Source organism: Zosterops lateralis (assembly GCF_965231275.1).
Source record: "Zosterops lateralis genome assembly, chromosome: 1".
Classification (NCBI taxonomy): domain Eukaryota; kingdom Metazoa; phylum Chordata; class Aves; order Passeriformes; family Zosteropidae; genus Zosterops; species Zosterops lateralis.
In genome coordinates this window covers 101,841,639-101,856,208 of record NC_139762.1, presented here as the reverse complement: position 1 = coordinate 101,856,208, position 14,570 = coordinate 101,841,639, and the positions used below count along the sequence as shown (strand labels likewise).

Genomic DNA, 14,570 nt, shown 5'->3' with positions numbered 1-14,570 from the left:
GTCCCTTTCTGCAAACAAAAAGAAGAAGAAAAAGAAGTAGATGGAACTGAAATGAAAAGTGTGTAAAAAGATCCTCACAGATCATGTTTCATCAGACTAATTCTTCCTGGAATTGTTTTCCATTTCCTGGGCAGACCTACCCAGAGCCCTTCAATTCTTGATAAGTTTTGGCTGTCTGTGCTGACAGCCTGGAAATGTTTTCTGCCAGAAACCATAATGGTCCCTCATTCACAGTGCACCGACAGTGCAGAAATGTGAAACACCATTGATTATTTTTTCTTTCTAAAATTGTCTAACATGATGCCTCAAACTATACTTTCTGTAAGAAAAAGAAAAATCTCCCAAGGTCATTATGTTGCCAGAGTTAAAAAGCTGAACACTTGCCTGTGCTCCTGCGTGTATCTTTAACATTTTCTACTTTTAGAGGAATCCTAAGTGAAATGTTTATGTACCATACTCAAGCAGTATTTGTCCATATTATGAATGCACTTTGGAGTTAGCTAAGAAGCAGTTAAATATGGAATGAGGCGCATTCTGCTCAGGCATTTTATCAGTACTTTTAAGAATAGAATCATGGATGACTTTCTCTGTTTAGAAACACAAGATGTGACCTTTTTCCTCTTTATTTGACACAGGAAACTAAAATCGACTGCGTCAGGGTAGCCACAAAAGGTATGTTTGTATTATGTCATGTATTTTGTACTTCAGCTTGTTGACCTTCCCCCTCACATGGTGTTTGGAAACTTCCAGAAGTGTTTATATTGCTAAAACAGATCACAAAACATATTATAGAATGTTCATAGATTCATTTGCATCCTTAGCTGAGATTTAGGAAATTTGTTTGTTTGTTTGTTTTTAATCATTAATGTATTAATTACTTTTCATTGTCTGCTTGAACACAGGGCTTTTAAAATCTATTCTGTGGGTTTTTATATGATCTCAAAATAAATATTTTCTATTTACATACATATATATATATGTATATATATAGTAGAGTTGTAAAATTGCCAATTGCAGAGTACATACTAGCTGCTTATGCATCCGTAGTAAAAAATTGCCACTTACTTGTTAGCAATTACCTTTACTTAATTGCTGTATAAAAGAGAAGTGGAGAAATCATGTTCTTCATATTTAATGAGACAGGTGAGCTATATTTACTCGACTGTTAGCACATGATACTACCATTTGTGAGACAAATATGTATAATGGAGGCAATACTGGCTATAGGTTTTGTCTCCAAACAAGGGAAGATAAACACACTGCTGATCTGTTTATCTTTGGGGGCTAGATCTGTCTTTGTAGTCTCATCTTTTTAGTACCTTTAGCTGGTGGCAACTTAAAAGCCTGAAAAAGAAGTGGTAGAATTGTACAATTTACTTGCAGATTGTAGTAGGGGAACGGGAAAGAGCATGCTGCTGTGAGTAGGAACAGGAAATACCAGCTGACAGTTTGGGCACCTGGCAAGAGCATGAAACAAAAACTGCTTCATCCCTATACCACTGCACCTTGCAGGAGATCACGCTTGTCTCAGTGACTATCCCTAATGGAACTGGTTCCACCATGATTTCCTTTACATGTAGACTTCCAAATTCCATCACCACCTCTAAATCTAAATGGGGTGGATGAGAATGTCATTACTTAAAAGTAACAGAAGTGTTAGCATAAAGTTGCCGCCGTTGGAAGTTTGGATACTCCCTGCTATGACAAATACGTTTTTCTGCTTCTTCGAACTGATTCCTGGCTTCTTTTCCAAACCAAAGAAAGTAGTTTCAATTTTAATTTACTGACTGCTTACTAAACCATAGAAACCTTTCAAATACCTGAACTCAACCCAAATATAATACAGATAAGAGATTAATTCCAGATGCAAGTGAAATTCTGTATTGTTTTCAAGTAGCTTCAGATATCAGGAGTGAACTACGTTACATCAGAAATCAGATTATTAGAGGAATGGATTTTAAATTTTTTTAAGATTTATATTCCTAATCACTAATGGCTGTTCAACTATTTAAATTACTTGACTGACTGAAAATTTTTACTCTCATTTGAGAAGTGAGGGTGACTTTGTGGATTGGAATAGCTCCCATAGCAACAAGCTACTTTGAGCTAACCCATTTGGCAATGGAGATGTGAGAAATGCAGCTTTTATTTTAAACAAATCTCCCTACATTCCTGTTTTGAAAGCATGTTTCAGTTTTTTTAATAATAAAATAATTTTAGAGGTTGTGAGGATTTCTTTTTTTTTTTAAACCAGAGGTATCCTTGATGATATTTGTAGTCCCTGGTGCAAAATTTTCTTGGGGGGCTACAGTAAAGCACTGATTTCTATTATTTTAAACTGAATGCTTGTATTATATTTTTAATCTGTATTAATTTTAGAAAAATAAATGGAGACCATGACATATTTTAATATGCTGTTAAAAGTAGTTATCTGCACAGATGTTTTCCCTTTGGATCTAACAGAGATACTGAAAGGAAGAGCAGAATTCTGTGCCCTCTCTGGACCTCTCACATATGGGTTAGAAAAAAAACAGCAAAAATGCTCTGTCTGTAGATCAGAAATCACTGTACATACGTAGAAGACATAAAATTGTCCTCTCCCGTTCTCCTCTCCTTCTGTTCATCCCCCACGAACAGCTCAGTACAGCTCAATACATCCATGTTGTTTGTATCCCAGTAAGCAATGGCTGCTCTGACCACTCTGTCAGATTTCTCAGATTTGCACCATTTTCCACTGAGCTTTGCGACTACAAAAGGGACCTTTAACTACTACTAGACAGTAAGCTACTTAAGCTCTATGTGCTTGTTATGTCCATCTATTTGTGTGTAGTGCTCGTGAAAATAAGATTGCCCTCCAGTACTACATCTAGTTTTCGCAAACTAGTAACATTCCTGAAATACTCATAATCTGGACTTCTCTTATCTTCAGAAGTTCAGTTTGGTGGTTTTTAAAGCTAGAGGAAGTGCTTTAGGCCATTCGTGTATAAAACTTGTGCAAGCTTCTTTTGAAGTAAGGTCTGATCCTTGAAATACCACAGCCTTGTGTAGGCCATTGGAATCAGTAGACACACTGTAGATTTTACTATGTATGTGAGAAACCATTTCCTTTCACAGAATCACTGAATATTCTGAATTGCAAGGGATCATCAAATCCAGCTCTTAAGTGAATGGCCCATATGGGGATTGAACCCACAACCCTGGTGTTCTTAGCACCATGCCAGGCCCTAATCTAGTCATTTATGTACCTAATTTTGCACACAAAGAATTATCTCATTGACTACTTCACAACTATTCCATCTTAAAGTAGACTTGTAAGTATTTTAGTGGATATAGGCCTGTGCCATTCCTAGGATCAAGGACACATCCTAGGATCAAGGTTACTCAGGGCAACTTTCAAGCTGCTCCACTGAGCCAGCTGAGATTGGCCAAGCCACTTCATTGTGGTTAGCCTGTTTGAAGTCTGCCCTGAGGACCAATATGAGGGTTCAGAACACGTCACGAGCAGAGCTATGTCACTTGATAGTTATATTTCCTTTAATTATCTCAGCTCTAGATAATAAAGTTGTTGGTACCTTTAAGACCTTCTTAAGATCATTGAGGGTTGGTTTTATCATTGCCATGCAGTGTTCATTCCGTAGCCTACCATACACTTTTAAAATTTTTGTTAAAAATGCATAACCATAATATGAATATAATGTTCATGTCCCAAATCCAGCAGAACTGTTCTGTACCATGAATACACCTTTCTCTCCCATTGATGTTAGCAGGAGTAATGCATGTGTTTTACTGTCAAGCATGTGCTCAGTTGGCAGACACTAAGCCTTGTTGCTGTATTAGAGACCAAGTGTGCCATTTAGCTTATTATCATATTGACAGGTTTCCTGTCAGAACAGTACAGCCTGTCTTCAGAAAAGTGCAGCCTACTTCTACTGGGTCAAATGCATGTCTGGGGTCAGTAGCTAGATAATACTTTCTCATTACATCAAGTGTATTTTAAACAACCTCAATTTGTACCCTTTTAAAAATGATCTTGTTTTATGACCATTACATTTTTACAAATGAAACCTCTGTTAAATGTGTTGTTTTAGAGATCATATAAAAATCCTGATTGCGGTGATTACAGGTATAAATTAGGATGAGAATGTTTGATTTTGTAGAGCTGAAATTTCTCCTTCTGCTTCTGATGAAGTCAAAGGAAGCCTTTGCCACTGACTTTGTCAGTAGAAGGATCATACAGCACATTATTATGATGTAGGGTCTCCTGATCTCAGTTTTCTGTAGAGAAAGGCTTCTGGGACCTCTGTGACTATTTGGTGTATATACAAATAGGGAGACTGCAGGGTTTCCACTCCCATTATTTTTGACAAGATAATTAAACAAACAAACAAACAAAAATCAGGAATAGCTTTTTGTACCAGTGGTAATAAAGGTTGTCATATATTGCTTGAAATACGGCTTTCATATTCCTACTCTTTCTTCAAGCTAAATGACTGTAAAATCTCAACAGACTAAGTTGAAAACATTCCAAAACTCCTCCAAGTTTATTACTATCAACTTTGTGGTGGTTTGTGATTTGTATTAAGACTATATTTCCTGATACGACTTACAGCACTGTCTGGATAGAAACATCTTGATTATCTCTTAGGAATGCAGTTCTCAAGAGGGAAGCATCATTGTTCTAATTTTGCAATATTAGAAGGCTTTCATTAATTATGAGAGAGAAAAGGATATTATAATATTTTAAATCCAATAGCAACAGTACTCTAGAAGCTACTATCAACACTGCATTTCAATGTTGCAGAGGGATATTTCAAAATATTATGCAGCAGCAGTTTTGAGTTTAATTGTCTGCAGATGGTAGATGATCTATTTTCCTCTCTTGCTGCCACATTTCTAATAGCACCCAGGCTGTTCTATGTAAATGAGTGATCTTTCATATAATTTTGTCCTTAATTTTCCAATATTTTTTCTTTGCATCATTCTCCAGCTGCATCATGTTGGATCTGACCTTTTAATTTTTTTTATATTCCTTAATATATATGTATCACAGCGTGCTTAACCATTTAGAGGCTATCATAGAACTGCTGGAAAACAAAGAAATAACAGATTTTATTAATGCGAGCCATGGTAATACTTTTCTGTAGCAGACAGTGGTTGCTATAACTCTTGTCAGAAAAGTCTGGATATTTCAGGGCACAAACAAGTCAGGGTTTTCAGCTATTTCTTGTGAACTTGAAACTCAGATCTTGGACAGTTACACACACAACTAATTAAAAGTGTGCACCTCTCAGGAGTCATTCTCTGTATGCTGGGCATTAAGTATATGTGTAGGGTGTGCATTTTAGAGCAATGACCCAAGTGGGTACAAGAAAAAATCAATCTTAACCAGCTCAAAAATGTTTTGCATAAATATTTGCTTTTAAAAATCGTAGGGAAAATGTAGTATTATGAAATAGGAAAATAAAAATGAAACTAGCTCAAATTACTTGGAGAAGTTCATATTAGAGTGATCTGAATAATCAGCTTGTTTTCAGTTAGAAATCTTACTATTGTGACTAGGAGAGCTGAAGAGTTTCCAGTTTTCTCAAATGCAGTAAATAATGTGTTTTGAGTCCTTTTCCTGAATGAAAGTCACACGCGACAGCTTATTAATTTGCAGAATAACCGCACTAACAACTGAAGATTAAAAGGAACTTGTGGGTGTGTTTTGGATTTTATTTGTAAAGTTCAGACAATAAACGACTGACCAAGATTCTTCTTGCTGGCATAGCTTCAGTCTGGCTTTTTTTTCCCTCATGCATGCTGACCTGGAACTCTTCCTTTGCCTTAGCTGCGATAATCGTGACTCAGCTTACAACACCATACATTCGCATCGCCCCTGCTGCAGGCGACGACCAGCTAACAGGTCAGATGTTCAACTACAGACAAGTCATCATGCCCATTCTGTCTCTTCTTCTTTGGCTCCTTTTCCCTGACAGCGTCTTCCTTCTCAGTTTCCTGTGTTAGAAGTTTCTTTCTGTTCATAATCTTCAGCTCCATTAAATTCAGTGGTGTGCTTGGCACCGAAACTTAAACATACGTCCCTGTACGTACGACTCCGCTGCATGTGCTCATTGTGTGTGTGATCTGTGTTCCTTCAAGCCTGATGTTGTAAAGAGATCTCATCTTGCTCCATCCATAAATTAAATGAAAGTTTGAATATAGATATATATCTGTGTGCCTCTTTTTTTATTTTTCTCTATTATTACATCAAGACACTAGAATTTCTGAATAATTTAGGCTCGAGAGTTGCATGTGCAGGTTATGACAAAGATCTAGTATTAGTGGATTCAGGTTTCTTTCTGTATGATGGTAGGAAGGTCATGTTTTCTGGCAAAATGTCAATATGAAAGAAATTTAAAAAAAATAAAATAGATTCCTTTTAATTATGTCATACATGAGTTCTAGGATTAAAATAAAACAACCTAGCATGTGACATATGAGAATGAGCAAGACAGAAGGATTTAAAATCTAATTGTCAGTACTGATGTGGAACCATTATTAGGCTGTATGTGGCTTGAGGGATGGCTCAGAATGTGCCAGAAAACCTTTATGAACCTGGGAAAATGATGGATTTTGTCAGAAAAGGAACTCATGCCTAAAACCTTCCAGGGATTTGCAAACATTTTTATTTTCAAACAGAACCAAAGAGCATTAAAACTCAAGAACCTGAAGTGATGAAATATCTAATGGGAGAAGTAAACCTATTCCATCAGTTTTTAGTGTATGATAAATGCTTTTTTGAAGAATACTGGCATAGTTCCTTGGGAAACAACGTTGTTACCATATCTTGATACCAGGGTGTCTAAGAAACAAGTTCAGATGTCTGGTATCTGGGTACTGCTACAGTCAATAAGAGGCAGTTAAATGATTCAGCTTAAGATAAGAGGATTAGTGACATGTCTGCTGTAGCTTTTAGTTCTGGGTTATGTGTTAAAATAACAAAGCTGAGTGATCCACAATGGCCAAGTTACCTTGTCAATCAAGACAAAATTGCTGCATGTATACTTTTATTTTTTATTTTAATAACATATGAACTAATTAGAATAACATACTTACATGATGCCATTAAGTAGCTTGTTCTTGTTACTGCTGCTTATCAGAAACTGTGTCTACATACATTTTTATACCTCAGTTATTTTTTTACTTGACAATTCAAATAAAGCATTGAAGAGACAGGATCTCTTCCATATCCTTGAACTTCAACAGGCTTTGGTTTCTTCATCACAGGATTCAAATAAGCTTCTATAATTTTTCCATGTGGAAATTGAAATGTTTTTCTTCTCATGTTTTGTTTTTTTTAATTGTTTCAATGCAAAACTGGGTAGCTGTAGGTAACACTCAAGGCATGCATGTTCCACAAGAAGATGGCTACAGTACTTAACAGAGAGAGAAAAGAGATGGCTAGCGTAGGATAGCTGGCAAAGTTTTTATTTCTTTGCTTTTCCACTGATGGCAATGGCAGTCTGTGGTTGTCTGTCAGCTCTGTGAATTTTGTTTCCTTTTTCTTGAAAAGAAAATAAAAATGTTCTACCAGAATCTAATTTTGTAGTGAAAAATAAAGTATCAGATTATAGCTGCGAACAGCATCTAGAGCTATGTGTGAAATTTATTAGGAAGCCTTTGAAATACCCTCGTCATCTTCCAAACCGCATCTCATGTTTGAAAGACTCTGTGCTTTCAAGAAACATCTTCCTCCTCGTTTGCCACAACTGCAGTAATTGAGAAAAGAAGCCTCACCCAGCCCACATGGCATGTCCCATGACAGCAACAGGAATTCCTGTTTTTCTAGGGAGGCATCCTGTCTAGGGGTCCTTAGGGCAGGCTTTTCAACTTCAGGGCAGTAGAGCAGCAATGGGATCTGCAGTATCCATGAGAAGCACAGAGGTTTTCTTAATGGAGGTTTGAAGAAACTGGACCACACATGAGGAAGCTGGGAGTGATGCACATTGTCCCCATATTTTTCTCCTGTAAACTTCAAGACAGTGGAGAGGATTTACATGTAAAAGGATTTGTTTATGTGAAAGTATAGGGCTGTCTCTAACTGTAGTTACCACAAGCCCTACAGCTGTAACTGTTAAATGTCACTTAGCATTTTCTGTTCAGTGCTTTTTCCTCACTTCTTTGCTCAGAACCAAAGTAATTACATTTGAGATCAAGAAATTACTTTCATCTTTTAGCATTTGAGGAGATCCATAAGCGGCAGTGGGAAGGTCAAGGATGGCATTTTCGGTTTCTTTACATTGGAAGTTGATGCTTCGTGCATAATGAAAATTTAAAATCTTGGCTGCCTTCCTGAATATCGTTACCAAATTTGAAAGGTCTTCCTCTTCACAAATATCATAATACAGCTCAGCTTTCAAGCCAATTCTACTTGAACTCATTTCCTCCATCCTCGTCATCAACTCATCTTGCCTCTTACTGGTGCAGTTTATAAACAATGCATTATTAATTTCTCTTTGTCCTTCTTTCTCCTTCCCTTTTCCTATAAAAATTTCCATTTTATAGAATTACCGGCTAGTTGCCCTAAATATCTTGACAGCCACTCAGGGTTGCCTTTGCAGCCGGTAGCAAAGAGAACTTTTCTTTGCAGTTGCACTTAAATACCTACAGTGTAGTTGTCCTTGAGTTACAGCATAAAATAACCTAGTGTAAAAGCAACTGTGTGATGTTGACTCTTAGAGCCCAAAACTGGGAAGTTAGTGTTGTTAGTCAACATTATTATCAGTGACCCAATAACTAAGTAGCTAAGGAATTCAAATTTGGGGCTTAGTGTTTAGCATTGAGTGTTAACTTACAAAAAGTAACTAACTTGAAATCCACTCAATTGATCCTGTCCTTCTACAGACAGGGAGAATATCTATCTTATGCCTGTCTGTGAGGAAAAAAGATTATGTATACATGAAGCATAGTAGTACTCATGATACTGTCTCCAGGTTTTCATAACAAATATAGTTTAACATACAGTTGAAATCATGTAGAGTGTTATCAAAAAACTTATCACATACAAATGCGACTGTATGATCTTAACTTCAAAGCTGAGTAACAAATCCATCTTTTTGAGAAAGACTGAAATAATTTGCAGTTTGTTTCAGTATTTTGTAAGAGACACTTCATCTAATAGGTTTAAATTGGCCATATTTGGTATTCACTTGGCCCTCATATATTTTGTTCTCTCTGCATTCTGATAAAATAGCATGCTTGGAATCATGATTAGGGTGTTCATTCTGTCAGGCATTTTCTTAATTGTTGAAATATGTCTGAGCTACTTGTATTTAAATTAAAGTATTTCCATTTGTGATTTAGTGGAGCAGCCACTACTTTGCTGGATATTATTAAAACTGATTTCCATAGAACACCCTTATTATGACCCATTGTTAATTACACATCCAGCTGCAAGAGAGAGCTCTGTATTGTACAATCTTTATACGTTAAATTCTTGGTGCAAATCAAATGCAGCAAGATCTGCCGGAAGTTTTGTAAAGTAACTGATACTTAACAATTGGGAAGTTGTATTTTTTTAAGATGGGGTGAAAGCTTAAAACTTAAATTATTTCTATCCTGCACGCCATAAGGTCTAGATGATCACCTTTTATAAACAAGTTAAAAGCAGTCATAAAATAATCCCAATCGGTTTCTTCTCCCTTAAAGAAGTTAGCACCATAATAAAATACACCCATTTCTTCAGATGTGCATCTGAAGATGTATTCTGTGTTCTGGGTCACATTCTGTTCTCAGCCATTCCACTGTAAAAATGAAAAAAAACAAATTGAAATCTTTGATTAAATCACAACTCCATGGAATTCTTTTATGTCAAGGGATTTACTCCAGTTTTGTACTGCATTACTGAAGACACAGTTTGTTTATTAACACAAAAATCAACAGCATAACTTTGAGAAGGAGTATTTTGCTATTTACCTCAATTGTTTTGCTTTACAGTGCATCTGAGCTACAACAACATATGCTGGATAGACATTCACATTCATTTTTTTCCCATCCTGAACCATGTAACATTGATTTAGATTTATTCTGACGTGTTAAAACTTGAAGTGGGCAATGTAGAGCCCACTATCTCCTACTTGAGACAATTTCCTAGCTGTGTCTGTAATATCCAACCTATGTGCAGACATGTCTGTCTGCAGGTTCAGTATGCTATTTTAGAAGTTTATTCTTGTCTTGATACTTCTGGACAGCATTTACATTAGTTGGAGTTGTGGATAGTTAACCAGGGGAGAATAAGCAACTGTGTGCTGTAATGTCACAGCCATACTGCAGTGCTATTGCAAAGTCAAGTGACAAGGAATGAGAATGGATCTGACTCTCAGAAGAGAAATGCTAGGTCTGTTTTTATGTGATGGCCCCAACGATTGTTGTACCAATTGTTCAAGGATTCTGGTCCTCCTGCTCAGCTAGGAAGAATGCAAAACAAGGAAATGTTCCTACTTTGTGCAGCACTGGCTGGATGCATTTCAATGGGCTGGAGTGTCACTTGTGATTTATTGCCCATTTTTGTTCTTTTATGTGTTATATTTGTCATTTTTGCAGTGACAGTTTCATCTATAAAACAGTATAGTTACAAGAAAATGTTAAGAGGATACAGGAGTGCCATGGGAGCTGCTGTTTCCTTTTCTCCCTCTTATTTCCCCTAGTACATTACAGAGTCAAATGTCAGGTTTTCTGTAAGACAGTGCAGCCAAAGCATCTATGCTTTTAAGCATAAGTACATTTTCCACAGAGCAAATGAAGAAGAGCTAAACAAGACAAAGAAGGCCTAAAAATAACACTAATAACATTTCACAAATGGTGAAATAACCCATAATATAAATACAAGCTTTTGCCATCTGTATGTCATAAAGATCCCAGCCTGATTAGAAGTCAGTTACCAGGGTGATTATATTAGTTATATTAAGTACTCCACCTAATGTTTTAAAATAATAGTTCCTTTAACATTATCTGGAAGTGGGACCCTTCCAGCTCCCCTAAATGTAGGAAAATAGGCAGGATAAACTGCAGAGGGTCATATCAGCAGTGTTCTGCTGATCATTTTGCTCTGTCATTGATGCTTCTGGTCAGCCAAGGGGGTGTGAGTTCTTCAGCTGTCCTGGCACTGCATCGCCAGAGCCAGTGTGTTACAGACCTGGGACAGGAGCAGCTGGAGGAGATCTCATGAACTAGAAAAAAGTATCAACCTTTCCCTACCCTTTAGGAAGGACAAGTAGCCTAATTAGGTATGTTTTCCAACCGGAGAAACAGTTTGTCTTTTATTCAGAGTTAAAAAGGTGGTTGTTTCAGAAGTAGTAGTCAGTCATTGCAGGAGCTGTGTTACATCCTTCAAGTACAAAACAATCTGGAAGTTTGAGTATTCCAGTACATACCTGAGGGAAAAATATGATTCCAAGTGTCTTAATATCTGCTTCATAAAGTCATCCAACTTCAATATAAGCCACTAAAGATGGGTCTGTTTTGTTCATCCTAGCTTGAAAAAAATTTGTTCTCTTACTAATGTGTAATCTCCATGCCAGGATATCTGTGAGGCTGTTTGAGGTTGGGCTGAGAGGAGAGAAAGCTTTTCTTAATCATATTACAGAAAATGGAAGCATTAAACCCAGTCACAGAAGTAATGATATGATTGAAATTATGAGAATCAATTCTTAATAAAATGAAGGAATCTCTGCCATCTATTTAGTACTGGTAACTGGTCAGTATCACACCTACTTCAAAATGTTTAAACATCAGCAATGTGCAGAGAAGCAAAAAAGCTAAAACAATGCAAAAATACCAGTAGGTAATTTTTAGAGCATAGCTGTCATACAGTGTGTTATTTCATTTCTGTATAAAAAAATATGCCTCTGACTTTTACATTTGAAAGAGAACATGTTTTGTATGTACCACAATGAAAAATTAAGGAGAGACAAGGGAAAACAAAGAAACTCAGAGATATAAGTAGAAACTAAAACACCCTGTGGATTGCAGTGTTTCCCATCTGTAGTTTTTGACTGTATTCATAAAACACTAAGCAATTTGAATTTTAAGTTGAAATAAAATGTGGGACCAGTTGTGGGTAAAATAATCTGTATTTCCTGAAATCTGCAAATCTAGTGTTTGTGCCACTGGAGAGTTTAACCAGGTTTTAAGGCAATATTATGTGGATTGCCTCTGTTTTAATGTATGGATGAGCATTCAGATATAATGCAGTTAAACAGAGTAGTGCAGCAAAGAGGAGAGTAATACTGTCAACTTTAAGCAAAAGTTACAGAACATACCATCTTGGGCAAAACAATGTTTCAGCAATTCACTCAGTTTAGTTTCCTTGAAATAACTCAAATCTTAATAAGTATCTAAGCTACATTTGTCTGTTTGGGTAACAATTCAACACTGTGCAAGCCATAACTGTAGTTATTAACAAGTTTTTAACAGCTTCTTCAGATAATATATTGAAAGTGTTCTTTTCTGCAGTAATGGGAGTTTGACTTCAAGAACCAAAGATTTTAGAGTTCTGAGAAAGGCACTCAGGTGTATCTGTGCATTTTCAAGTATTCATTTTAAAAAATTTTGAATTTTCATTTCCTTCCCTTCATCTGATTTTCTGTCAGTGCTGAGCACTAAGATGGTTTTGAGTATATAGAATATTCCCATGCAAATGAAAGTTGAGTCAAAGTTTTCCATTAAAGTCAACAGAAGCTGGTTTCCTGCATGGTTTTAAGCTGTCAAGAGGGGAAATAAGTACTATCAGATTCTGTTGAAACTTCTGAGTTCACATTGGAAGCACGAAGTGAAACAGAGGGAAAATAATAAATTCTAATCGGTCAGAGGCAAAGTATTCTGTAAACCTTTTTGAAGCAAAATAGTTGCACTTTTCAGTATGCTATCATTGATTTAGACTGCTTCTGGTTACAAGTAAATGCGTCAGTAATTAAAAGTGAAAAGATGATCTGATAATAAAAATGACTGTTCAAGGCATTCTTATTCAAAGTAGGACAAGTGAAGATTTTCCTTTAACCCTTAAAACCTCCAGGAAATAAATGAAAAACAAAATGTAAATCAGTGATAACTGTTCAGAGGAGGCTTAGTCTGTTCTTGTCCCTGTACTAGAATATTGGTGTTTTCAACATTATTTTGGTCTGAATAGTTGTTTTTTTTTATTGGCAATACTGTAAACATTTCTGAAATATGAACAAAAGAACTGCTACACTGTATTGGCACAAAGACAGATTCAGAATTCTGTGGAGTTTTATTTTCTTTGTTGTGCTTATTCTCCTTTCCAGTTCTTCTAACTGACCTTCCTGCCCCAAAATACTGTTGACTCCGAAATGCATTAAAAGAAAAAAAAAAGTTTTGATTCTTTTTTCCCACTTTTTATAAATTTATCACAAACCTATTTTTCTATTTCTTCATGCATCATTACATATATAATTCCATTTATTTGTTAGTGGAATGAACTGTGTTATACTTTCTTCCAAGGAAATATGTGCGTAATGAATTATGAGAAGTAAATTCCAAGTGTGATTGCAGTGTGAAGGGAGGTTGGTAGTGGACATCACCAGGAATGTCAGCCTCATCTGTGAGCCAGTGACAGCACAGGCCAAAACATCCATGGGTGTTCAGACTTCACACAGGGATACCTATAGTGCACTGCCCTCTGCCCCCCTCCTAATGGCAAAGTAACCAAGCCTTCACTGACTTTCCATTTGGAACTGTTCATTAGTGTTCCTCTGCTTATGTCCTTGGCTGGCAGCGAGATCAGATGTGATACAGCCTTGCACGTGTCCAGAATGGAATGACACATGAAGATGTAGACATGTGAAGAAGTCTCTGAGGGTGTCCTGCACTTTCACAATAGTTTTAAATAATTAGTGAGACAGCTCTTCAGGTGTGTTTTGTAAAAGGTTTAATAAATGAAAAATAATAAATGTTACAGAAACAAAAGGAAAAGCCAAGCACAGGTATCAGAGAATCCTTTGACACCTCACTAAGACACCCTAAAAAGCCCTTGAGGTCCTTTGTGTTGTTTCTTTAGTTCTGGATAGTCTAGGTGGGCCACCTGGTACCCTGCCCAATGAAATTTGCAACAGGCTTTGAGGTACATTTCTAAAACCCAGTCAGTGCTCCTGTGTTGCCACTGAACCAATACAAATGAAAGGGGCAGAGAACTTTCTAGTTTGGTTTCCTTATATGTTTAGGTAAGCTGAAACATTCTCCCTTATATAGAAACACCTGGTCAGTGTGGGAAATGGACTCCAACACAGATGATACCTCTTGCTTCTTATCTGTAGCTTCAGGTTGCTTTGTTCCCATGCTTGATGATCCCTTGCATTCAGGCATGGAAAATATAACAGCTGTGTTTTTCTGGGCCAAAGGCATCTAGTTCTGTAGCTGAGTTTCACCCTGAGTAGGTCAGCTCCAGAAACATTACTGTGATCTGATTTCACCTCTTCCCTGCTTGGTGAAAGCCAGCTGAGTACTAGAAAAATGTATTTTATCTCCCCTGAAGGGGGCAGAGTCCTCGTCAGTCTTGAAATACACACCCTTCC

At 36.7% G+C, this 14,570-nt stretch overlaps 1 protein-coding gene across 9 annotated transcripts in view; it reads left to right on the top strand.

Annotated features, from left to right (window-relative positions):
* Positions 1-14,570, top strand: part of PTPRM (protein tyrosine phosphatase receptor type M) — a 437,540-nt gene that overhangs the window by 266,182 nt on the left and 156,788 nt on the right. For 6 of the 9 annotated variants that reach the window (XM_083866171.1, XM_083866170.1, XM_083866166.1 and 3 more), the window contains exons 13-14: positions 636-672; positions 5,831-5,905. In XM_083866171.1, coding sequence (XP_083722297.1) covers positions 636-672; positions 5,831-5,905 — 112 coding nt within the window. The remainder of the gene's footprint in view (positions 1-635; positions 673-5,830; positions 5,906-14,570) is intronic. The other 3 variants (XM_083866169.1, XM_083866173.1, XM_083866172.1) reach the window with 1 other exon arrangement.